This window comes from Actinia tenebrosa, unplaced genomic scaffold (genome assembly GCF_029948245.1).
Source record: "Actinia tenebrosa isolate PJP-AT-01 unplaced genomic scaffold, QUT_ActTen_1.0 PGA_scaffold16__25_contigs__length_10494907, whole genome shotgun sequence".
Classification (NCBI taxonomy): domain Eukaryota; kingdom Metazoa; phylum Cnidaria; class Anthozoa; order Actiniaria; family Actiniidae; genus Actinia; species Actinia tenebrosa.
In genome coordinates, this window is record NW_028292576.1 from 3,021,022 (window position 1) to 3,048,751 (window position 27,730).

General features: G+C 39.3%; 1 protein-coding gene across 3 annotated transcripts; it reads left to right on the plus strand.

Annotated features, from left to right (window-relative positions):
- Nucleotides 1-1,591: 1,591 nt before the first annotated feature.
- LOC116289005 (ankyrin repeat domain-containing protein 17) lies at nt 1,592-27,725 on the plus strand. Of its 3 annotated transcripts, none has more exons than XM_089031215.1 (30): nt 1,592-1,865; nt 4,863-5,004; nt 6,005-6,169; nt 6,532-6,663; nt 7,306-7,707; nt 8,252-8,394; nt 9,352-9,473; nt 10,008-10,075; nt 10,347-10,448; nt 10,915-11,004; nt 11,582-11,691; nt 12,222-12,309; nt 12,823-12,950; nt 13,063-13,780; nt 14,514-14,747; nt 15,054-15,199; nt 15,525-15,881; nt 16,530-16,767; nt 17,166-17,362; nt 18,203-18,494; nt 19,036-19,198; nt 19,890-20,141; nt 21,147-21,299; nt 22,599-23,920; nt 24,168-24,212; nt 25,009-25,202; nt 25,861-25,932; nt 26,521-26,763; nt 27,214-27,262; nt 27,609-27,725. In XM_089031215.1, exons 1-29 carry the CDS (start codon nt 1,731-1,733, stop codon nt 27,247-27,249), a joined length of 6,489 nt encoding a protein of 2,162 aa, XP_088887341.1. In that variant the 5' UTR covers nt 1,592-1,730; the 3' UTR covers nt 27,250-27,262; nt 27,609-27,725. The 3 variants fall into 3 exon arrangements, with proteins under 3 accessions (XP_088887341.1, XP_088887342.1, XP_088887343.1); XM_089031216.1 differs by having other exon boundaries at nt 27,217-27,262; XM_089031217.1 differs by having other exon boundaries at nt 19,890-20,126.
- Nucleotides 27,726-27,730: the final 5 nt, after the last annotated feature.

Sequence of the window (27,730 nt, forward strand, 5' to 3'; positions counted from 1 at the left end):
CGAACGAGAAACAAGTTCGTTGCTGCATGTTAGACGAGCTGCTGCAAACAAGAAACGAGTTGCTGCATGTTAGACGAGTTGCTTCAAGTAAGAAACGAGTTGCTGCATGTTAGACGAGTCGCTGCTGCAAACAAGAAACGAGTTGCTGCATGTTGGACGAGTCGCTGCTGCAAACAAGAAACGAGTTGCTTCATGTTAGACAAGTTGCTGCAAATAAGAAACGAGTTGCTGCATGTTTAGACGAGTTGCTGCATGTTTTACGAATTGCTGCAAATACGAAATCAGTTGCTGTATGTCAGACGAGTTGTGCAAATAAGTAACGTGTTGCTGCGAATTATAATGAGAAATGAGTTGCTGTGCCAGTAGACGAGTTGCTGCGAAAAAGAAAGTGAGTTGCTGCATGCTAGAAGAGTTGCTGCATGTCAAAAAATAAGCATGCTGATTGGCCATGGGACTGAGTTATACGGATAGAAAAGCTTGACATTTTTTTTCTGGGCACAGAATACGAACGAATTTCTTCTTAAAAAAGTAGACCGCCACTGGGCACGATTAAACTAAATGCCCAAGGTTTTTTAATTTTCGACAATTTCTCAACTAAAACGGATTGTAATAAGTCGAAAGATAAGGGAAACTCGCAAATTTTTTAGTACGCATAAGTTTCACGTCACCCATCCAGGTACTAACTTCGCCCAACCGGACTTGACTCGAGTATGATATGGGAGCTCAAGTTTTTTCCATTTGACCACGGTTCCAGGTTCCAGGCGAATCAGCATAACAATAGCCGTGAAAACAATGCACCAAATAGACTAGACTTTTTGACATTCTATTTTCAACCGATTCCGTGCGTGGCAGAGATGCAAGGGATTAGCCGATATGGTCTGGGGGCCGGCTGGTCTCTCCCCTGATGCTTCGGCTAGAACATTTTCTTGCGTAATTCGTACACCCAAGGGCAGAAGGATTTAATCGCCGTCAGGTCCGAAGTCCATACGACGCCTCAGCTCTGCGGATGTCTCGGGGGTATGGCAAAATTGAATCGATTTTTTAAAAATTTCTGTCGGTGGGTTCGAACTCCATTGTATCTTGATAATATTTTCTATTTCTTTAACTCAGTACCATATCGTATTGTCATATTGAAGAACCACTGACGACGTAAAGAAACCCTGGCAGTGACTACCCTCAGTCGGTCGGTACGGGCCTTTCCTAATCATTTCTGCATGTGTACCTCGAAGTAAACACTAATAAAATCGTTGAAGACTCAATGAAGCAGCTGCTATTGGTTTATTGTAATAAATAACTAGTGGTTTTCTACTGAATCCGACTGAAAAAGCGAAACAGAAAACGGGAGGGGAATCGGAACTGTCTGCGGGGGAAAGTATTCTCATTGATAATTTTCTTTCTTTCTTTCTTTTTTTTTTTCTTACTGTACAAAATCGCTTCTAAACTTCCTAAGATGTCGAATGGAAAAATTCCTATTATCAGAGCAAGATAAAATATTAAAAATAAAAAATGGCGGCGTGACAGCGAGGCTCCACGAGGCATGCCAATACGCATGCTCCATATTTGCATAAATCCGGGGTTTTACGAGGAAATCTTTGTGTAATGGCGGACACGATATCTTGATCAACTCCAACCAACGACACGTTTTCGCATTTATTTACCCAACTAAAGCGTTACTATGCTTCTAGCTCAACCAAATCACTTCAATACACATTGTTAAACGCTATTACAAGATGTCTGTTCACCAACAGCCTAATTCTTTGCCGAATTCAAGCGGAATTCTCGACAACCAAAGATCACCGTCAGTGTCTGAATCAGACTCAGATGAAGACGATGATTTTGATAATGAAGGCATCAACAGCTCTGCTGTAAGTCTTAGTTAAATTTAACTGATAATTATAAAGTAGAGGAAGGGTTTAAGTGGGTTATGGATTGAAATATAACGTTGGTTTAAGCTACAGAGCGGAGGAAAGGCTAGAGTCTAGAGTAACTACGTTGAACTTCTCTTACGTATTAATATTAACACATCTCTATATCGACTTCTGACAAGAAAATATTTATTTAGGAAAAAGAAATTATCTCAGAGACAAGAAATATTTTTTCTAGACATCTAGATGGTTTAAAAGATTCCGTGATACGAAATAAAATAGTGTAGAATGATTAAACAAGAATTTTTAATGACGACTTTGTACGCGGGAAACCTGTATTTGAAGAATGACTTCACTAGATCGACCACAAACTCGAACTCAATTTATTATTTCTTGGAATTTTATTTATTATTTTTTTGTGTATAATTTACCCAAATTTCAAGAGATTTCTCGTCTACAGGGTTTTATTTAACTTTTATTTATTTAAAAATCGTCAAAATTATATTCAAAGTTTTAATATTTCGTGGTTTTCAAATTTGTTTCTTCTTAAGATCAACAAATTAATAACGATTTAGTAATATTTAAGAGTATTTTACACGAAGGAATGAAATACTAGTTTTTATGGATTCAATTTTTAAAATTATTTATAAAATCAAGCCTTGAACAACGCTGTTTTAAATGATTATTTACTTAGGATTTTCTATCGTTATCAATATATCTTTCTTTCTTGCATCTCTTGTTGCTTCATAAACACGTGCTGTTCTCAAGACTTAGATTTGTCTGGCGTTCAAAAAACAAAAATATTTTATAATTCTGTAATAGGATTAAAATATTTTTCCATACTTCTATTTTATAAAAATTAATAAATGTAATCGTCACTAAGATTTGAATTTATTCCACCCACCTGTATAACTCAATACTACTTTATCTCTACTAGTACATAAATGATTGAGGGATTTTGCTTATTTTTGTTCAAGGACTAAATCATTCTATTCATTATTTCAGTTATTTGAAATGGTGGTTTCTGGGAATACCTTCTTAATGTTTGTCATTAGTAATGCTAGTGTACTTTGTGTGTTTTTGTATTCATACATTAGTATTACATTGAAATATTAAAAAAAAAAACGGTTAGAAGAATACTAAAACCTGTTTCTCTTTTTACCTCTCTTCTCTCTCATTCTTTCTTTCTTTCTCCTTCTTTTTCTCTCCCTCTCTGAGAAGTTTAATCTTCTTGCCCTTCGCATTTTTCTCCTGTTAACTCTTAAGAAGATATAACTAGCTAAAGACTAGTGTGAGCTGCGTCAGTGTTTCTAATGAAACAGCAATGATGAAAAGGCAAATTATACACCGTGAAAAGATGAAAAAACTTACTGACGTTTTGGACGCTAGTCCTCCGACGAAGGACTAGCGTTCGAAACGTCAGTAAGTTTTTTCATCTTTTCATGGTGTATAATTTACCTTTTCATCATTACTGTTAACTCTTACTTTATTTTTCTCTCTCATTCCCTCATTCTCTAAATAGTTATATCTTTGCTGCAATAAAATGAGTATGACACTGAAGCGAAGTAATGACTTTAAGATGTTGTGAAATTCTCAGCAGATAGTTTATACTAGGCTTTAGTCCACAGTATGATAGCCTTGGTCATTCATCAATAATGTAATAAACAGTATATTATACCCAATTGAAACACAAGCTTTATCCTTATATGTTGAAAAATATCTTTCTTGTTTAGTGCTCTAACTCTAACGATATTTTGTTATTATTCCTTCTTAAGAATTTGTATTTCCCAGGGGCTATCTAATATCCTGTAATATTCTATGTCACATGCTATGCTATAGTACACTAATTTCAAAAGGCATGATAAAAGAGACAATTGATTTTCTTATCTTAAGAGAAAATAATGGCAGGGAATAAAGTGCCAAAGTGTGATGTCATCAAATTACAAATTTTGCAATTCAGTTTTGAAATGTTCGTGTTTGAACAGAACACACCATTGCCTACATTTCTGCCAACTTTAGGGCTTTTCCAAGCTTTAGAAATGTAGATATTGGGTAATCAATTCACCATACATTTTCTCTTATTTTGGACTGGATCCAATCACGTTAGATCCAGCCTCAAATAAGAGAAAATGTATGGGGATATTTTCATATTAAATTACCTATATCTCAGCTGCTTTTCGCTCTATCTGTCTGAGATTTCACACTATATCATATTTTTACATACAGTTTCTAAGAATGTCACCAAAATCCTAAATGTCTTTAAAAATAATTTAGTGACCTCATCACTTTGGTACTCTATATACTAATAAACATAGAAAAAATGGCTGGATATATTTCTTGCCAAAAACGTAATATAGATTATTACATGTTAAGAGCTAGATATTGTTTTTATTCCCGAGCTTCCATATCATATCTCAAACAAGTGAGTCTGTGAGTGAATGAGCAATATGATACGGGAAAAGTGTTTATCATCCAATAAACCCCTCTAAGCCTTGGAATAATGTTTTCCCATTTCAGACCACATGTCATTCCAATAGGCCGTGGGTGTAATTTTGATTGAAGGGGCTACATGTAAACTGAGAACCTTGTGGGATTTCTAGCCTTTTGAGGGGCATTTACAAAATATTATTGTATTGGCTATTGATAATTTAATTAGCAAAAAAGCAATTCAAATCATGACGCCAAAATTTTTTGGGAGGCTGTAATCCCCAAGCTCCAATCTGATTCTCTAGAGTATCATTTCTTTGTTTAACTGTCACACATGAGAAGACACATGAATATGGATACAACTCAAACAAAGAATCTTATTCTCAAGACCATGTGTCATTCCCTAGAGCATCATTTCTTTGTTTAACTGTCGGACATGAGAAGACACATGAATATGGATACAACTCAAACATAAAACCTTATTCTCAAGAGAATGACACATGGTCTGAAATGGGCAAAACATTATGCCTGAGCTAAATTAGTCTATTAACCCTGTATTTTTCTTTACAGATGGATTTTATATTAAAATCTAAAAGAAATGAATTGACTTCCAAGCTAATGTTATCTGGCTCAGATGGGCTAAGTAAATATGACTTGCACAAGATGGACCCTGAGACACAAGCCAGGCTGGGCGCTTTGTTTGAAGCTGCAGGTATGATTACCATACTCCATGTTTAGAGAAGTTCCTTTTTGAGTAAGATGCACTTAACAGTTTTCATTAGCATTAAAGTGGCTTACAAAATTAACGATTAGACCTTCTTAATTGCCCTATTTCATTATGACGTCACATTAAAATAACCTATTGTTTAAACGCAAAGTGTCATGGTCGTCGGAGGGGGTTAAATCCACACAAATTCACCGAAAATTGTTCAATCCATGAAGAGAAGTAGAATAGACAGCAAACTTGAATATTTTTTAGTACATATTAGCACATATTATATCTGAAAACCAGGCCATTTTAGATTAAACTGTTTGGCTAGGAGCAAATTTGATTGAATTTTCTATTGGATTTGGCAATTCTATCCCCCACATAAACAAGCAGTGACGTCATAGTGAAATTAGGGTAATTACAGCACAACTCACAAAAGTGTTACCACATTTAATGTATTTGCATACTTCTATGCACAGGTTCTGTACATTAAACCGACTGTTTCAATGTGAAGCTGGCTGGTTTTACCAAATCAGGCATGCAAATGCTCGTTTGGCAGGAAAAATCTTGTGCATAGAAGTATTCGAATACATTAAATGTGGCCATACGTTTGCAGGTTACGCTGTGCCTCTAATCCTGTAAAATCTTCCTTGAGATATTGTTTATTTATCATTTGATTCTGCAAAGAACGTGCATGATACGGGAAAAGACCAAGCCTGATATGAGACCGTGACAGCACTTCTCATCTGCTTGCAATCGGGTATGATAGTTTAGAGGGAGTTCGAGCATTTCTTTGCAGAATTAAATGATAAACAACTTATCTATCGCCTAAGCATTTAATACTGCTTTGCATTTTTACTCGTCACTGGCTCACCAAAAGGCTCCCTAAAATATTACGCGACTCATAAATTTACACAGCCGTATCAGATGCTCAGCCGACGGATAACCTCTATTTATTGCAGTAAAACTTTGATATTCATGGTATATTTTTTTACCACTTCAGGCATGGGTAAGCTAGCTGATGGGAAAGTATTTGCCGACCCAGAAGTGTTACGGCGCTTAACCTCCTCAGTCAGCTCTGCTCTTGATGAAGCTGCTGCTGCTCTTACTAGAATGCGGGCTCAAAATAGTGGAGTACCATCGTCACCAAATCATTCTGTAGATACAGGTTAGTTTCTGATGTAAAATAGTAATATATTGTTTCAGGATCCTAAAAATTATGAGTTCTGATTGGCTGTTATAACATACCCACAATATTTCGTGTGCTCTGATTGGGTAATTAGCATGCGCTAGCATGCATCCAAAAATCGATGTTGCACACTGACATGATTGAGTAGTGCACGTTATGTAATGAAGATATCATTAGAAAAAATTTGAATTTTTTTCTCAATTAATGAAAATTTTTTTATGAAGAATTTGACATAATATACCTCCATTCAGTAGATATTCTGTATTCCCAATTATTTTTTTACAAACATTTTATTCAAAGATAAGTTTTGTTGCCATTAACATGTTCATTGAACTTTTCAGGGGCACGTAGCCTTGCAGAAGCTTGTCTAGAAGGAGATGTTGGCGCAGTCAAGAAGCTTCTGGAGGAAGGCTGGAGTGTTCATGAACCAACAGATGAAGGAGAAAGTCTGCTGTCGCTTGCTTGTTCTGCAGGTAGGTAACACTTTATAGTTTTAGGGGAATCACCAGAAAATCATAACCATGTTTTATGTTTCTGCAAACGAACTGACTACAGATATCTGGTGCTTTTGCTCCCATTGATAAAATTTACAGCAGTCTGAGTGCATTGTGAGCGATAAATATTTCCATGACTTGACAGTGTATTTGTCATAGGAAATGGCTTTAAAGTAGCACAATATTGATTGCTTGTGATAGGAATGAATAGGAATGCGCTCAGCCCATCTTTAAAAAACCTCTTTGGCTTGGGGTAATGCTTACCTATTTCAGACCACGTGTCATTCCCTTGAGAATAAGATTCTTTGTTGGAGTTGGATCCATATTCATGTGTCTTCTCATGTGCAACTGAGCGCAAATCTTAAACAAAGAAATGATACTCTAGGGAATGACATGTGGTCTGAAATGGGAAAACATTACTCCCAAGGTAAAGAGGTCTATTACTCTGTCTTCTGATTTACAACTGTTAAACAAAGAAATGATACTCTAGGGAATGACATGTGGTCTGAAATGGGAAAACATTACGTCAGAGCTGAAGAGGTCTATTGAAATCACGATGTCGGTTAGGAAGCAGAAACATGAATAGGACTGTAATCTTATTTTTCTTCTCTTACGTGTCAGGTTATTATGAGCTAGTCCAAGTCTTGTTAGCAATGGAAGCAAGCGTTGACGATCGAGGAAGCAAGGGTGACTGTACACCATTAATGGAGGCAGCCAGTGGAGGCTACGTCGACATAGTAAAACTCCTCCTTGAAAATACTGCTAATGTTAACGCACAGTCACAAGCAGGCAATACTGCTCTAATATATGCCTGTTGTGGTGGGTACGAAGAGGTGGTTAAGATGTTACTGGATCATGGTGCTGATATAGAGGTGCATAATGAGAATGGACACACCCCATTGATGGAAGCAGCTAGCGGAGGGCATGTAGGTGTGGCTAGGCTTCTACTGGAAAATGGAGCATGTATCAATTCTCATTCTAATGAGTTCAAGGAAAGTGCACTAACACTTGCCTGCTATAAAGGTATGAATCAAACAATTAGGCCAAACAAAAAAATAAGTGTATTTCCTGTTGTGTGACTGACCCTAATTTTGTTGCCGATTTTTGCCGACCCTAATATTTTTTTCATTCCCAAATGCACCACAGGGTTCCCAGTAAGCTCATTTCCACTGTTGTATCAGTAAAAAATAATCTGACCTACCAACCCCAATTATTTTTTCTCATGCAACAGGAAACTCAAACAATTTCTTACATCATCTGCTTGATGCGAAACTTGCTTTCGGACTTCATACAAACACCTAAGGACTTCTTATACAATAAAGGGTTGACAAGCCATTCATATTTATAAAATGTTCGGAACAAAGAGCAAACGATACTAGAGTATCTGTTTGTCTTATGGAAGAGAGTTTCAACTTAGAACTTCTCATACAATAAAGGGTTGACAAACCATTCATATTTATAAAATATTCAGAACAAAGAGCAAACGATACTATAGTATCTGTTTGTCTTATGGCAGAGAGTTTCAATTTATAAATTGAGATAATATAAAGTGTTCATAATTTGTCAGGTCACCTGGACATGGTCAAGTTTCTGTTGGACGCGGGTGCTGATCAAGAACACAAGACTGATGAAATGCACACAGCATTGATGGAAGCATCAATGGATGGCCATGTTGAAGTTGCTCGTCTGCTTCTAGATCATGGTGCTCAGGTAATCAGTGCTCAAGAACAATATTAACAGTGCTCAAGAATAATATTAACTTTCTTAGGCTGTAGAGGCGATATGGGATCGTAGATCCTAGACTTTTAAACCACTGTTTATTGGGAATTCAGGGTGGTATGGAAGGGTCTGGTCTCATCTAGAGCTAGGAGAGTTTGGTGCCGTATGCTGCTTAAATTGCCATCTTACCGCCGTGAATCCAACAGGTTGGGTAGCTGGTTCAGGCCCTGCAGATAGATGTTTATTGAAAATTACGTCGCTGCCCATGGGCTGAATTACATAATCATGCACAAACAATATTGTCAAGATGTGTACGTAATTATGTACAAACAAGATGTCACATGTGAATAAGCCTGAAGCGAGATGACGTTTTACCCCCGACTCTATACCATAATTGTTTTTAAAATTCTTTCATATTAAAATTTTTGATTCCTTAGAGGACAGAGGAACAATAGTCATAATTAAAGAACAATAGCAGGTGTGAAAAGGATTATGGTCTTGAGACGGGGGTAAAACGTCATCTCGCTTCAGGCTTATTGAGTTTGTTTGATGTACATGTATTGTTCTCTCCCTTGCCTCTTAAGGTTTTTCTCTGGGTTCTCTAGTTTTCCTCCCTTGGTAAAAATCAACATTGTTTGCATAAAATAGTAAAATTTACTATGCAATGGTAGTGAGTTGAGTCACAACAGCCATGTTGGCGTACCAAAACAATACATTTTCTTCCTTTGGGGAACTGAACTCTGTTTTTACACAAAAACTGTACAGAAAGTTTCTATTGTTTGTTGCACCAACATGGCTGCCGTGTCATGTGAGTGAAAACGCTCTAATTTTAAAATCTTGAAATGAAATGTTCCTCAGTGATATGTATACACTGATTCGAAATTAAACTATCGTCATCGGTGTGAGTCCAACTTGAGTTTTAATGGTGTGTCTTATATCATGTCATAGGTTAACATGCCAGCCGATAGTTTTGAGTCACCATTAACGCTTGCTGCATGTGGTGGTCATGTAGAGTTAGCTGCGCTGCTGATAGAAAGAGGCGCATATCTGGAGGAAGTCAATGATGAAGGGTAAGAGCCAAACCTAATGAACAGGGCTTAGAATGACAGCCATACACCTAATAGACCTTTGACGAATTTGCTTGACTGACCACGAAACAATGGTTTTAAGTCGATACTGAACTTCAAGTTCAACCTCAACTTGAAACCATTGTTTCGTGACCAGTCAAGCGAATTCGGGATAGGTATATTGAAAAAACGTAGTTGGGTTTGAGAAGGTCATATCATCGAAGCTAAGACTGAAAAGGATTTTGGGTACTCGGAAATGTGCATTATATTTTGCATATAGACATGTAAAAATGCACAGTAGAGCAAAGTTGGTCGACCTAGATTAACATGCCAAAGCCATGATGCATAAAATGTGCACATGAAGGGAAAACTGCAATACGCATTAAATTAGCATGATTGTTTGTCTTCCCGTGCTCCCCTTCGATCTTAGCTTTGATGATGTAACCTTTTTTTGAACCCTACAACAATTTTTCAATTAGGTGTATATTATTATCTTGTATGTTAACATGGATTTGTGTGTCTGTTTTTTCTGTTTAGCTATACCCCTTTGATGGAAGCTGCTCGTGAAGGTCATTTAGAGATGGTAGCACTTCTTCTTGAGCATGGTACGTCGTAATTAAAATAACTAAAATATATTAATTTTACCTGTTTCTTAGTTATGTGACCAAGACAGTTAAAGTTAGTATTTTTTGATTGATGGCAGCCAAAAACTTAAACACCTTGGGTTTTGTTGGTCACATATTTATGAAAATAGGCGTAAGAGGATGTTTATTTAGCACAGTGCCTTAGTCAGGCAAGGTGCATTCTGGTCTAGCTTGGGTACAAACATTCCGTAAGAATCAACAGTTCTAATTCATGCATTGGACCTTATTACAGGTGCTGACATTCATGCCCAGACAGAAGAGACACAGGAGACTGCCCTTAGTCTGGCTTGTTGTGGTGGTTTCCAGGATGTAGCTGCTTTTTTACTTCAAGAAGGTGAAGGATAATCTCGCTTTTGTTTAAGTCATGTTTCAGGTTTAGGTAGCAATTTCTGTTCTACATCATAGCTTGCATATTGGGAAAGCTATTTTCAAAACATCAGTAAGATTCTCTTGCATGTATAAAAGAGATCTCAAAGAGATGTTACAGTGCAACTACTGTAACCAGGGCCACTTAGATCAGTTAGTCAAGAGAACTAATTGAAATGTTTCTCATTTGGTGTCCTGGAAATCTGTGATATCAAGAGGAAAAGTGACACCTTAGTTTTGCAAATTTTCTCGATTCTGATTTACTAACATTCTTTCTCAGATGAGCTGGAATGAACTTGTTAAATAAACAGAAGTGTATTAGTATTATGACTTATCTATATTTCTATATCTTGTATTTCATAAGTGCTACTCGGTCCACATATTCTCAGAAGTGTATTAGTATTATTATGACCTAATAATATCTATTGATATAGGTGCTGACATTGAGCAAGGTTCATCTACTCCACTGATGGAAGCTGCCCAAGAGGGGCATGTAGATCTGGTGAAGTTCCTCCTGGAGCAAGGTGAGACGGAAAGTAATGGGGGGGGGAGGGAAATGGGGGGAGGGGGAGTAGAAAGGAGCAATAAGTCCAAACAAGTGTGTTTCCTGTTGTGCGACCGACCCTAATTTTGTTGCCGATTTTTGCCGACCCTAATATTTTTTTCATTCCCAAATGCACCACAGGGTTCCCAGTAAGCTCATTTCCACTGTTGTATCAGGGAAAAAATTCGACCTACCAACCCCAATTATTTTTCTCATACAACAGGAAACACTTATTTTTTTGTTTAACCTAAAGGGTTTGAGTGAGCATCAGTAGTCCCCTTCACAGTTCCCTGCGCCATCTTGAAAGGTAGCCATGTCTTTGTATTGAAGCGAGACGAAAAGTGAGTTTGCAATGATAGAGACCTGTGAATAATTGTCCAAGGTGTTAAAAAAAGGTCTCTATCATTGCAAGCTCACCGTTTGTCTCGCTTCGATGCAAAGGAACGGCTACCTTTCAAGATGGTGCAGGGAACTGTGAAGGGGACTATTGCAGTCTTTAGGTATAGATACTACAGTAACTCCCATGTATTTATAATTTGTATTTTTTGTCGCTGTAGGTGCCAATGTCAACGCCACTACTGCAACAGGTGATACTGCGCTATCATTTGCCTGTGAAAACGGACACACTGATGTTGCTGATGTCCTGCTGCAAGTTGGTGCTGACCTGGTATGCTTTGTTTCTTTGTACTTTCTTCCTTTCTTTCTATCAATCAAAAACTTACAAACTCAAAGGTTCATGAGTGAAAGTCATTATGTGTGCTCTGTTTGTAGTTGTGTGACTCCAACTGGAGAAGCAGTCAAATGTACACTTTGTCTCCTAAATTAAGGAATATCATTTGTATGAGATGTTCACAGTTGTCCAATTTTGTGAGAACATACCTCTGCCCCCTGATAATTATAAGCAGGGGCGTAGCGAGGACCTAGGAGCTGGGGGGGGGGGGGGGCATTGATCCAAAATATAAAAAAATTACTCCTCCCCAATAAAACAAATAAACGCTCAAACAAAAATTTAAGAAACAAACATTATTTTATTAACCATTCTTAAATCTTAGGTTGTAATAATTTATTTTCCTCTTTCGTTTTGGTTTAATATGTTTTTTGTATTATTCTTTTTTCAAAATCCCCCCCCCCCCCTCGCTATGCTACTGATTATAAGTATGCCTCAATCACTTGGCTCATTTTTTTAAAAAAAAATAGGAACATCAATCAGAAGGAGGCAGAACTCCCTTGATGAAAGCTGCTCGAGCAGGACATTTGTGTACTGTCCAGTTCCTGATCAGCAGAGGTAAGTTTTTTAAAATTCTGACTTAAGGCACCAATGATAGACCCTTTTACCTTGGTCTTAATGTTTTCCCATTTCAGACCATGTGTCATTAGCTAGAGTATCATTTCTTTGTTTAACAGTTGTAAATCAGAAGACAGAGTAATAGACCTCTTTACCTTGGGCGTGATGTTTTCCCATTTAGACCATGTGTTATTCTCTAGAGTATCATTTCTTTGTTTAACAGTTGTAAATCAGAAGACAGAGTAATAGACCTCTTTACCTTGGGCGTAATGTTTTCCCTTTTCAGACCACATGACATTCTCTTGAGAATAAGATTCTTTGTTTGAGTTGTATCCATATTCGTGTGTCTTCTCATATGCAGTCAGTAAACAAAGAAATGATGCTCTAGGGAATGACGTGGTCTGAAATGGGAAAGCATGCCCAAAGTTGAAATGATCTATATCGCTATTGCAAAATGCCATCAACCATCTGCATATAAACCTCAACTGACCAATAACTCATTCTGTCTGTCAGGTGCCGACGTAGACAGGCGTACTGCCAATAATGATCATTCTGTGCTATCCCTGGCCTGCGCTGGTGGCCACCTAGCTGTTGTAGAACTCTTACTTGCTCATGGAGCTGACCCTTATCATAAACTAAAGGTGAGTCAAGCATTGTGTGGGTTGCCTGTGGTAGGAATTACCTACCACAGGTAGCCCATGTTTTGTTTTTGTTACTACCTTGCTGATATGAGATATTGTTTTCTTTTAATAGGATGGCTCTAATATACTGATAGAGGCAGCCAAGGGTGGCCATGCTGCAGTTATCTGCTACCTTCTTGAAAACCCCACACCAGGAACTCCCCCAGATATGAAGCTTACTTCCATGCCTAGCTCCATGTGTGCTCCCTCTATACCGCCACCACGTGTCCCCCCTGTACATGCTAGCCAGCCCCCTCTACTTGAGCACCCTGACTTGTCTGATCTCAGCGCATTTGGTCCTGAAGCTATGGCTCTCAGCCAACTCCCGATGGCTCCTCCAACTTCTCCTCTCTGCAGCCTGCAAGATGCACTGATGTTTCAAGATACTGTTGTACCACCGTTATCGTCAGGCATGCCGTCAGCTTTTGCGTCCCTCAACCAAACAGTACCGAGTATTACTACTACTAATACTCGTGTTACATCAACTGCTGTTCAAACCGACAACAAGGTCATCACTGAAAAACTGCAGCTGATACAAGGAAAACTGGCAAAGGCCCTAAAAGAGGCAAACTTTTCTTTGGATTCTGGAGTGTTTCCTAAAGAACTGCTTCAGAACGTCTCTGAAGAGATCACTCAGTTCGACATGGAGGGAGATGAAGTTAATATTCCACCTCAGCCGTTCTTGATTCCCAGTGGGTTTGGAGAGCTTACTCCTGCAGAGATTGAAGGGTTGATGGTTGCTGAACCTGCACAAACCCTTCCTGACGCTATTGGAGATATGCTATCGGATGGTTAGTTCTAAATATTTTAGTTTTGAATTTTCTGTTCACTTAAATTTAGGCTTACCGTGCTTCCCAATCACACACACAAAATCATTCAATTTGCCATTGCATTGAAGGCAATCAAGGCTTTTCCATGACATTCAGTGCATCTGGAAATTATATGCTAAATTGTGCTTTATAACAATATTTTTATTATATTATCATATATTATGATTTAATATTATTCATTATTATATAGATATTGATGAAATACCAAGTTTTCTCTAGTGTCGAAAAATTGATATCTTTCACCAGTGGAAGATACCATATCTTTCACACGTGAAGATATCGTTGTTGACATAGTAACGTATTTTAATAAAGAATTTTTGAGCTTTCGTTTTATTTAAGTTTCATCGATATCTATATAATAAACAGAACAGTACATGGACGATTGGAGATACGAATTTTATTGTCTCGTGTTCAATTTAGGTATCTTGCTTGTTCGCTGCGCTCACTCGTGAGATATCAATTGAACGCTCGAAGATAAAATTCGTATCTCCGCGCGCCCATGTAATATCCTCTATATATTATTCCATATGCAAGTGACTTTGAAAACTTTGTGAAGCAATTTTTTTGTTTGACATGAAGATGTCGTTATGATGACAACAAAATAAAGTCTTGTTTCTTTTTATTTGATTTTATACATTAATTGTATGAAATAAAAACTATATAAAACTATAAAAACTAATGTTTCTCTCTACAGCTTCCAGCAACGACAGCAGTCCATCATCTCCACCAGAGCTGTGCTCATCATCATTACCTTTAACCCCCACACCCTCTCCTGTCTCGTCTCACTTCACTGCAGCATTTGATGTTGACCAACAAACCGAGAGCAACCATGATACTGCTCTAACTCTTGCTGCCGCTGGAGGACATGACGAACTTGTTCGTCTACTACTGACAAAAAATGCTGATATTGAGCACAGAGACAAGAAAGGTAAAAACTTACTAAAAATAATTGATAATTTTTTTGTCCACCATTTTTGACTGTTGCTTGGCAACTATTGAGGCCATATAGATAAGGCCAAACTAATACAACAGTGGAAATGAGCTTACTGGGAACCCTGTGGTACATTTGGCAATGAAAAAATATTAGGGTCGGCAAAAATCGGCAAGAGAATTAGGGTCGGTCGCGCAACAGGAAACACACTTATTTTTTGTTTGGCCTAAGTTTGACCAAGTTTTTAAGGCATTTCCAATTTTCATCCAAGTGCCCCTTTAAACCTATTTTAATTTGATTCAGGTTGCACCCCTCTTATCCTGGCTGCCACAGCTGGTCATGCTTCTACTGTGGAGATTCTTTTAGAGCATAGAGCTGAAATAGAGGCTCAGTCTGACCGCACTAAAGACACTGCCCTTTCTCTAGCATGTTCTGGTGGACGACAAGAGGTATGTACTGTAAATGTACCATATGTTATACTAAAGCACTATGCCAACCACAGATTGATTCACCGATGAAACAAAGCAACATGATAAAAACTATTGTGATAATGGTTGACAAGTGACACTCGTTTTCTTTGAAGTGCAATTCGCTCAACAAAAAGTTTGGTTTAATAGTTGTCTGTCAATCAAACTGCTCGACTGCATATTTAAAGCTATGTCCAACTTGATTTTCTTCATGGCGCTTAGAAATGGGTCTCTTATTTGGATGACAACACCCAGCTGTGGAAAAAAACCAGTTTCTAGTGATTAATGTTGAAATATTTTTTCTCAGGTTGTAGAAATCCTCATTGCAAAGGGAGCCAACTTTGAACACCGTAATGTCTCTGATTACACCCCCCTAAGCCTTGCCGCATCTGGAGGATACGTTGGAATAGTCAAGCTTCTCCTCAGTCATGGAGCTGAAATCAATTCTCGCACAGGAAGCAAGCTTGGTATTTCTCCTTTGATGTTGGCTGCTATGAATGGACATACTGCTGCTGTCAAGTTGTTGTTAGACATGGGTAGTGACATTAATGCCCAGATTGAGACTAATAGGAATACAGCACTGACACTGGCATGTTTTCAAGGGAGACATGAGGTAGTGAACCTTCTGGTGGAGAGGAAAGCTAACATTGAACATCGTGCTAAGGTATGTGGAAAAGAATGTCTGTGATTGTCTTGTAATACCTATTACTTGCTTACTAATACATTCATTCATCACTCTGTTTGTTCATTCCTTCATTCATCCAATTATTCATTTCATCCATCCATCCATCCGTACATTCATTTCATTCATCCATTCATTCATTTCATTCATCCATCCATCTGTCCCTCCATCCATCCATCAGTCCATCCATCCATCCATTCATTCATTTCATTTATTCATCCATCCATCCATCCATCCATCCATCCATCCATCCATCCATCCATCCATTCACTTCATCCATCCATCCATCCATATGTCCATTTATTTATTCATTTTGTCATTCCTTGCCTTTTTACCCTCCTTTCAACCATTTATTCTTCGTCTATTTATCCTTCCTTTTCTGTTACTGTCCTTTTCATCCGTCTTTTCATGTTATTTAACCATCCATTTCATTCATCTCATTCATCCCATTCTATCAATAATCCCCTTCACAGTTCCTTGCACCATCTTGAAAGATGCCTGTGCGACAAAGCAAGGACAGCAGTGACCTTGCAAGGATAGAGATGTGAATAAAATAATGTCCAAGGCGTTATTTATTCCAATTGATCAACTATAAATCCATTTATTCCTTTATTTTTATTCATCTTCCAGACTGGCCTCACACCTCTCATGGAAGCGGCATCTGGTGGCTATGTTGATGTGGGCCGCATACTCCTAGACAAAGGAGCAGAGGTCAACGCTCCACCTGTTCCTTCATCACGGGACACTGCCCTCACTATTGCCGCAGACAAGGGTCATTATAAATTCTGCGAGCTTCTGTTGTCCAAAGGTGCTATGGTCGATGTTAAGAACAAAAAAGGAAACTCACCCTTGTGGCTCTCCGCTAATGGTTAGTAAAAGAATAGTCCAGTTTCGAGTTCCAAATTACCGCTGTGTTTCTTGATTACAGACTCATTTACTCAAGCTAAGCCTCGAATCAGTGTCTAATTACTCACAAATGCCAATGGTAAAGTAAAGAATGCACAAGTTCAACAATACAAGCACTTTGAATCTCGACGGACCTTGACTGGAACACGTGAATATTCTGCACAAAATCGAGGCTAACCCTGTGCAAATGAGTCTGTAATCAAGAAACGCAGCGGTAATTTGGAACTCGAAAAGGGTCTATTGTTGGTCACCCTGTTTTAAAAAACACACGAAATTAACATGCAACACGAAGCAACATGACAAAAAAACACCAACCTTTTTTCGAAATAGCTGTATACTTACCACGACCTATGTTCTTAGGTGGTCACCTGGAGGTGTGTCAGCTGCTCTTCAGCTATGGTGCAGATGTCGACAGTCAGGACAATCGTAAAGTCACTGTCCTGATGGCGGCATTCAGAAAGGGACATACTAAAGTGGTGAAGTGGTTGGTCAAACATGTTCATCAATATCCTTCTGACTCTGATTGTACTCGCTTTATCTCTACCATCTCAGATAAGGTAAACAAGTTTTGCACTCTCTGTAAGTGGTTCTTCCACTTTCGATATATATACACTACCACTCAGGCCCCATCCACACTATGCCGGATAAATTTGGATCCGATTTTTTATTTATTCGGTTAGGCCTACCGTCCACACTAGTCCGGGCGAATCCGGAACAATTCTTCACCGAAAACGAATTTTTCCGAATACGGTCTCCAGAGTGGAACAATTTGAAAACGCCGGCTAGCCGTATTAGTGTGGACGGAGAACATTTCACACCCGAAATTGTTCGAATACGATGACGTCATAGGAACATAGACTAAAAATTCACCGCAGGCTCAATTTCAGCTTTGATGCACATGCTCAGATGTGCAATGCAACGTTTTTGCCGCCTCTGATCGGACTAGTGTGGACGCGAAACATTTTATCCGTTTTCATGTGTGGAAGGAAAACTTTTTTTCGGTTTCGGTGTGAAAGTTGCGGATTCAAATTTATCCGGCATAGTGTGGACGGGGCATTAATAAATCGGCCGATAAACCCACATAATGTGTCCTTGAAGTCTTATATTACACTTGGTAGCTCAGTGGTTAGAGCATGGCACCGGAATCGGCAGGGCACGGGTTCAAATTCCGTTCAAGACTCAGAATTTTTCAATTTGCAGCTGCATAAGTTGCTTCATATACTGCAAAGATCAGCTCAATTTGATTCACTATATTTTTTAATGTTGGTAATATTTTTTCTCGTTAGAAAGGTATACGAAACTTGGTTGGGACCTAAGAAAAGCTATTAGTTGATAAAGTTAGCAGAGGGCTGATTCACAGAATAAACTGAAATAAATAATGCTCTTGTGTTTATTAGGATCTTCTGAAAAGATGTCATCAATGCATGGAGATCATTGTAACTGCTAAAGATAGACAGGCTGCAGAAGCCAACAAGAATGCCTCCATCCTTCTAGAAGAGATTGACTTGGAGAAGGAAAGAGAAGAGCAGAAGAAGGCAGCAGCAGCGCGCCGAAGGGACAAGAAGAAACAGAAGAAGAAGAAGAAGTCGAGGCAGGATCATGATAAAGAGAACCACAAGAATGAGGATGAAGATGAAAAGGATAATATCAACCTTGAGGACCATGATGAAAGAAGCAATAACAGTGAAGGTTAGATGACTGTCTACAGCACTCTCTTAGAACCGTAGCGCATGGGTTATGTGTGACATGTTTCAATCATCTGAATGAATATCAAAAAAATCTTATTAACAACCTTCACAAAAGGGGCAAACACTGCCTCCCACCCCCCCCCCTAATGCGCAATCATCAGGGTTCGTGCTACTCCTTAACTCCTTGAAAACTCCTTGAATTTAATTCACGTTTTCAAGGGCACTTGAAAAGCTCTTGAATTTTACGATTTTAGCGAAACTCCTTGAAAACTCCTTGAATTTTTGCTTTGATCATTTCTTGCATGGTTCTAAAATAGATCTAGTCAGAAAGATCGGAAAATCTGAAAGTCGGCCATGTGCAACCATGTAAAACCTTAGCATATTTAGCTGAACATACTCCTTGAAAATTCATTTTTGGGTCCTTGTATACTCCTTGAATAGTCCTTGAATTTTAAGTGGTTACTTCAGCACGAACCCTGATATTTATTTTGATTTATTTTTTACGTATTTGTATTTTGCTGATTTGAAATGATATTCTTTAGATGAAACAGCACCAGCAGTCAGTCAATCCCAATCCAATTCTATACCAGTGTCGTACTCACCTCCAGGACAGGAACAGAGGGGAAGGAAGTCATCTACAGGATCGCTAGATACCCTTACTACTATTGCTATCACTGCTGCTGTCACGTCTACTTCCAGTACTAAGTATGTAGCTTGCTACACATCCTAACAGGGACTTGCCTTGTGGCTATTAAAATAATGCAGTGAAGAGCTTGATGGACAGAGCAATGGGATGATGATGATGAATAATGATGATGATTATAAAGATGATAGCAATGATGGAAGTGATGGAGATGTTGGTGGATGAAGGCAGTGGTAATGATGATAGATGATGTTGATGGTGGTGATGGTGATGATTGATGATGAAGGCAGTGGTGATGATGATAATGGCAATTAGAGCAGTTTTCGTATGACTGTGAAAAGCTCAGTGCCGTAAGCGTGACGTGCCGTGACCGTGATGCTTTCTAGAATTTTAATTGGCTGACTTTTTTCACGCGAAATATGATTGGTCTTGCATTGCCTTGAGCTTGGCTTGACCGTGTCCGCGCCATGTTTATGCCGTGTTCCGGGTATTTGATTGGATGGAGAGTAAATTCTCGTGCAATGTGATTGATTTGGCGCATAGCTTGCGTGCCACGACCGTGTTCGTGCCGTAAACCTTTCACGGTCATGTGAAAACTGCACTATAATGATAAAAATGATGGTGGTGAATGCAATCATTGATGATGAAGAAATATATGATGACGATGAAGATGATGGTGATGAAGGTGGTGATGACAATGATTGATGAAGATAAATTCTTACTAATTATTAATGATCAATCGTTTATCACCAGACCTCGGGATAAAACCTGCGTTATTACCACAGCAGAGATCACCAAAGCTGTAGCCTCGACAATCATCACCCAGACTACCCCCCACAGTGAGCTCTCCCCCATCACCGTAGCAACAGCCGCCGCCCAGTGCTTGGCCGTCACCTTGACAACTACCACCTCCACTACCAAGATGTCTTTGCTTCCCAGTCCAAAGAAAGGCAAACGGCATGAAGATGGATGGAAGGAAGTTGTCAGAAGGTCAGAGACTACTTTGTAAGCAAAAAAAGTCATGTTTTATTCTTTTAATTTATTGTCATTGTTTTAAGTTTGTCCGTAACTCGTACGCGTAGTCTCTTGTAATTCCTATTATGGTCACCCTGTGGTGTGGAATACTCCCATTTTGAGTTTGCCTCTCAGCCTTAGCCTTGATGGTTTGCAAATGTGTTATTTTCTTTCATTACAATCAAAACGGCTCAAGCTTACCCCTGGGTCCCTCTATTGGTTTCATTATTCGAGTATTGAAATTTACTATTCTTTCCGAGAATACATGGAAAACATACATATATGGAAAACCATAATCCAACCAGAATTCAAGTTTTGAATCAGTTATTATTTCGAATCCCGAATCTTGGTATTCTCAGAAAGAGTGGTAAATTTCATTATTCGTATGACGAAACCATTAATGGAACCTAGGAGGGTAAGCTTGAGTCATTTTGACTGTAAAGGTGCTGACACACGGTGCAACATTGCAAGCAACAAATTTGAATCGGGGTGACACACATTGCAACAAAATCACGCAACATCGCTTGTGTCAGCCTGCTATGTTAAGATATTTGGTCAGCAGTTATAAATTTGGTGCAAGCTGATTGGCTGGAAATTTCAAAATGTTGCAGGTAATGTTGCAGCCATGTTCACATGATGAAATTTGTTGCGCGCAATGTTGCAAGAGTAGTCAACTTCAGATTTGTTGCATGCAACGTTGTGTGCAACGAGTTTGGGGTAGACACACGCTGTAGCAGTCCTGTTGCGTGCAATATTGCATGCAATGTTGCACCGTGTGTCAGCATCTTAAGGCCCATTGTATAGTAAGGAATGTACGTACTACGGAACAATGCAAGTTGATTAAAATGCCACGGGTTTTGGTTGAAAAGTTGAATATTATAATGCACAACTAAGGCTAAGGTTGAGCAAAAGAGAACTCAAAACTGGAGTATTACGAAGGGGTTTGTATTGACGGTAGTCCAAATTTAGCAAGTCATTGAATGCATTATTTCTCAGGTCCAAGAAAATGCCAGTCTCTTCGTCAGTGGTGAGCAGAGTGATCGGGCGTGGTGGATGCAACGTGAATGCTATCCGAGATACCACTGGTGCTCATATCGATATTGATACGAGTCGGCAGAAGACAACTGGAACCTGTATTATCACCATCAAGTAAGTCAATACACTTGCCGTCACTTTTAAAGTGCTACTACGACGAAAATCGCTCAAACTTGGATTCAGCTGAAACTTCCTAAAAATACTCTTTAAAGGTCCAATAATCACTGTATGAAGTGTTTTCTCGATATTCAGGACGAAAGTATGATATTTTTACGATTATTTTTTTGGAGTCTGTGACGTCATACACTCAACATCGAACATTGCTACATATATTTCTTTGTATATAAATCCTTAATTTATTTTATTCCTATGAAGCCCAAAGGGTGGCAAATGTGCTTATTTCACATTACTTGTGACTACAATTTATATTTTGGGGTGTTTGGGTATTTCTTTCTCCCTTTACTACTGATATTTTGATCATAAACTACAAAGAAATGTATGGAGCGATGTTCGATGTTGAGTGTATGACGTCACAGACTCCAAAAAATAATCGTAAAAATATACTTTCGTCCTGAATATCGAGAAAACACTTCATACAGTGATTATTGGACCTTTAAAGAGTATTTTTAGGAAGTTTCAGCTGAATCCAAGTTTGAGCGATTTTCGTCGTAGTAGCACTTTAAAGTAGCATAGGCCCTTTGTAATTAGCAGTCACGTGTCTGTACTGGTGATCAACTTTTTTTTTTAATATTTTAACTTGGTGATTCTTTTTAGCTACTTGTAAAGAACCAGCTATGTGTAACCAGTGTGTTACGAAATGCAGTTTTATTACGATCTCTCGAAACAGGTTGTAGAAAGTTTGTTTGCTCTCCAGTATATTTCACCCATGGGAATCAAGATGTTTATTCATTTGCTCTCATTGAATTAATCAGAACGTGATTACTGAGCTGCAAAGGGTCTATTGCAACGTTACTAGTAGGTCAGGGCTTGGACTTTGGGTAGCATTGCATTACAATACTATGTCATCATGGCCTAGTGTAGAGGATCTAGGAGTAAGAAATATTTTGGCTTTGATGATGGTGATGATGATAATGATGGTGATGATGATGACGACGATGACTTTTTGTTTACTTTGAATGAAAACAATCAAGCGATCCTGATAACAACTATTTATATCTAAAAAATAATATTAAAAAAAAACTGTTTTTAAGACGTAATGGAAACTGTGTCGGGACATAAAAGACATAGAAACCCTTCGGAATATATGGCAATTATTTCTGGGATGAGTCCCCCAACTCCAATCTAAATTCTTTTTTTTTAACGAAAAGTAATATTGATATTTGATTGATATTACATTGATATTTAATTGAAATTTATTGACATTTAATTGATATTTAATTGATTTTATTACAGGGGTTCAGCAGACGCTACCCGTCAGGCACATCAGTTAATATCTGCTCTTGTCAAAGATCCTGAGTGTGACATCAATGATGTACTACCACGCCGAAAAACACCCCTTTCACCAAGATCTACTACCATCTTCACTACCTTCACTACAGCCTCCACTACTACATCAACCACTCATTCTAACACCTCCCCTACATCATCCAAACCTCAGCTTTTCCATCCTCTCTCGTGTATTCCTGGTGTGACGACTAAGCCTCAAACCCAGCCGACGGGTGTATCCGCACCCATTACCATCCCATTCACCCGAGCATCGATTTCAAGAGCAGCATTAGTCCATGCAACAACAGCGAGTAGACTTGCTAAGTTAACATCAAAGACTACAGTCCCTTCAACCACCTCCCATATCCCTAGCTCGGCTAGATGGGGCTCGACTGCTCAGAATTCTCATCGAAAGAAAACCTCTCCTGGTCGAGTACCTGCATCTCACGGAGTCCTTGATGGTGTTGTTAAGACGACCTCAAGTGCTCCATTTATCAGAAAGACCTCTGGAAGTGCTGGCATCGTTACCACGACAACCACCACCACGGTCACTACGTCATCAAGTAGTAACGAACCCAGAGTGACGCCAGCGAAACGGCAACTCTTTCCAGACAAGGTTTGCAAGACGACGGTTTCTACTACTGCAAGTCAATCTCGGAGAGCTCCAAAGGGACCTTTAAGCTACTCTTCCGTCACCATGGGAGTTGCTAGTGGAAGGGGCCCTGGGAGCAATACTGGTAGTGCCACGACGGGACCACTGAATAACGGTCCACAGATATCACCGCCTCTGACAGTGACATCGGTATCAGGGACGAGTCCAAACCTATCGTCCCATCTTCCTCAGTCGATTACTAATCTGTTGTCGAACGTCGGTCAGACCTTGAGTCCAAGTCTATGGCAAGATATTTCTCATCCGAGTAATAGACCACCCAACAGTCTACCCCAGAACCCTGAACCTTCCCAGAATTCCTCAGCACCAGTGGATCAAATTTCTCAGCCGGTCTTCATAACTACCCCAGGAGCATTATTTACACCTCTGAATCAGGACCCTAATTCGTCTTCTCCACCAAGTACTACCGAGTCTCCTGTTACTACAACTACGTCATCGGCGTCGAGTTCTCCGACGATATCTCCTATTGGAAGCTCGTTGGCACCGGGTAGTAACGTCCATAGCAACGATGGTGCTGATAAACCCAATTTGCGGCCGATAGGTACTGAGAGAGCTTGTCGTAGAGCTACAGCTAGTCCTTTACCATCTATGTCTGGTATCTCGCCGCTTATTGGTGGAGGTAAGTAGGTTTAGAGATTTGTCGATTAGCGGGTAACTAGTTTTTTCACTACTACCACCACACTACCACTGCTAGTACACTGGACAACTTTTCTACACTTACACCAACACCACTAGAGGGATTTTATTTAATCCATGAAGAAATTGTACGCATAATAGTTTGTTTTCTTTCTTTCTTTCTTTTCTCTTTTTCTTTTTTTTCTTTTTATTATTAAGCTTGTTCTCATACATCATTTCTTTTTTTTCAGATGGAGGTCAACAGCATGGGGTCTGGAGCTATTCCTTTCCATCTGGTTAGTAGCTCTTATTACGTAGAGTGGTTTTCGTTTGAGTGGGAAATGATACGGCAAATTCGTAGCCGTACTGTAGCCGTATCTATTACTGTATCAGCAACTACGTTGACATTGGATGAATTACTGGAAGACAATGGGAAGCCATTTGATTGTTACGGCATGTCGTACCGTGTACGGGCTGTAATTCAGTACCGTATCTTTCCCACTCATACGATAACCATTCTTATGGGAAGCCTTTTCAATGTGACTTCATGTCGTACCATGTACGTGCTGTAAGTCAGTACCATACGTTTCCCACTCATACGATAACCATTCTTATAGGAAGCCATTTCAATGTTACGGCACGTCGTACCGTGTACTGGCTGTAAGTCAGTACCGTACGTTTCCCACTCATACGATAGCCCTTCTCATGGGAAGCCTTTTCAATGCTACAGCATGTCGTACCGTGTACGGGCTGTAAGTCAGTACCGTATGTTTCCCACTCATACGATAACCATTCTTATAGGAAGCCATTTCAATGTTACAACATGTCGTATTGTAACTTGCTGTAAGTCAGTACCGTATGTTTCCCACTCATACGATAACCATTCTTATAGGAAACCATTTCAATGTTACGACATGTATTGTAACTTGCTGTAAGTCAGTACCATGTTTCCCATACGTACGACAACTATTTATTGACCTAATCCCATGATACTCGCACTCTCGAATTGGTGAACCGGTTCAAAATATCAAAATATATAAAATATCGTGTATTTTAAAACTCGCTGAATGTTTTCTTTACTGTCGTCTTCAGATCCGTCTGTCCCGTCTGGTTGGTCCACGGCTCCTGTAGCGGCAGTACCACCGGCTCCTTCATCACAGATGGTGAGCGGTACCAATGAGTCGACTCAGAACTCAGATACAGAGGCTATTGGGGTAGCCCCTGGAGACACTTTACAGACGTTCCTTGAACGACTGTCATTGTCGAGTCATCTAACTTTATTTCAGGTAAACAAATAGTAAATAATAATAAGTATAGGCAATAGGACTACGTGCTGTCCAATTTGGAAATAATTGGATGAAAAAAAATTCCTCCGACTGACAAAATTGGAAGAGGCCAATATGTCGAGTCCAATTTGGCAGTCAGAGGAATTTTTTGAATTCAATTACTTCCAAATTGGACAAACGTGTAGTCCTATTGCAGATGAATTATATCATCCCAAACTATACTAGACTGATTCCATAAGTCATAGTTTTCCCTCGAAAGAAGGCGAATGGAAACAATCCAAATTAATCTTTAATTTGGACAGGAAAGAGAATTTGAAAATAATACAATAGTTGCTCATGTGGGATTATAGAGTGATGATGCAATTATAATAATAATCAGGGATGAACAGTGGATTCCACAGTTTGGTTTTCTTTCACTGGATTCCCATTGGAATTTAGAAGTTGATTTTTGCGGAGGGAGGAAAGCCAGAGAACCCGGAGAAAAACCCTCGAAGCACAGGAGAGAACCAACAAACAACTCTACTCGCATACGTACATATGACACTGGCTCGAACCGGACTCGCATTGATCCTGCCGGCGGATTGATATTAGTACATGCAGGGCGGTGTCAGGGTATATGCATATCTGATTGCCTAACGGTTCTTTATTACTTTTGTAGAAAAACGAAATCGATTTGGACGCGCTGATGTTGATGTCAGAGAAAGATTACTCGGATATAGGCCTACCGAAGGTGAGATGACAATAGTTTTACGTGCAATGTTGTAAATCCTGTAGTGAACCTCCTTCAAAGTCACTGCCTACTGCCTGCACATGCTTCCTGTTCGACACCGTCGAGCTGCGCCACTGCTATAGCTGACACTTGACTTGTGGTGGAATGGTGTAAACCTCTAGCGAAGCTCCAAGTAATGCCTTTAAGGTCGCTGCCTACTGCCTGCACATGCTTCCAGTTTGACACCTTCGAGCTGCGCCACTGCTACACTTGACACCTGACTTGTGGTGTGATGGACCCTTCTCAAAAGTATCGTGGATGCGAAGGCTAGCATGAAATTACAACAGAAATCATACTTTTTCTCGATGAAATTTGTGACATTTCTTTTATATTTCCATGTATGTTAGCCTTGCATTCAAGACAAATTTAATAAGGGTACATTAACAAGTTGAACGTTCGATTTTATCCCTAGAGCAGGCGCGCGCTCAAAAACCGCTGATTTACTCTTACAGGAGGCTTTATTTGGGGGGGAGGGGAGGGTGGGGACAGCCATGCCTCACCATCGCCTCTTTTCCAGCAGATTTCAAATGCGTCTTCACCTTATTTCAGGGTCCTCGAGTGAAGTTACTTAATAGTACTCGTCGAATCTATCAAGGAGAGGTTAATGAATTTCATCCGCCACCCCCAGTTGTCTCACAACCACCCACGACAAGACCCGTAGGACGTGCGGCTCGATGGAGTCATCAACCGCCAGACGTTACCACGACAACCATAGCTGGCATGGAGACCACTAATGCAATGCCTTATGGGAATAAAAGAGCTCCTGGCCGAGACACTGACCCCAATAAACAGGTATAAAGATCTAGGTTCAGACCAAGAGCTGCGTGGTATTTTTAAATGAGCAAAGTTCTCCGGCTTAAACTACCATTTATAGCTCTCAAGGTTGAGTGCGCATCCAACTTGACGGGCCACAAAACTGAAAAACGCAAATTCAGTAAAATTGAGAAGCCAGTTTTATATTTAAAGCGGAGAATAATCGATTTTATGAATTCTTATCGAAAAAGTTCATAGCAATGCATGATAATACTCGTGTTCTGGTATCATGGCCCGTCAAGTCCCTTTAATTTGGATGCGCACGCAACCTTGAGAAAACGGTCTATTTGTAAAATGTTTACTTAGACTGTCCGGCTAGTTCATGACCTTCTCCCATCACTTCAAAACTTCATGAAATTTCTAAATACAATACAAGCAAGATGCGTTTGGTTGATGTATGTTAATATAAAGTAAATTTTGTTTGTACAGCAGTCATGGAAAGCCTGGAGTAGAACCTCAGTTTAAACCACGAGAAAAGGTGAGCAAAGGCTTGATTCACGTCCACCAAAACCATATCTTGTCAATCATCGCGCAGGAAGAAATCTGATCAGGCAGTCCATCGAAAAAAAACATGGCGACCGAAGTCGGAAAAGATATTTTGAATATTTGCTTCGCTAGCTACGTTATGGACTAGCAATACAGTTAAAATTCTACCTGTTTTCATAACGAATACTTATGGGTCAATAACTATGTTCGCCGATAAACAAATGAAACTAGGACCGCCTGATCAACTATGACAATCCTTTGTACGCGATCCCCGAGATCACCTGGCTGTACCATGGACTGTATATCTAATAGGTCTTGTCCTGTTTTGTGTTTTACAGGGAAGACGATTGTCAAAGTTCCAATTATAGATGTTAAAGATTACAGACCGAAGAAATGTGAAGTTCATAAAACGCTATCTGATATGATGATTCAAAATAAATTAATCAGAAATCAGATAGTA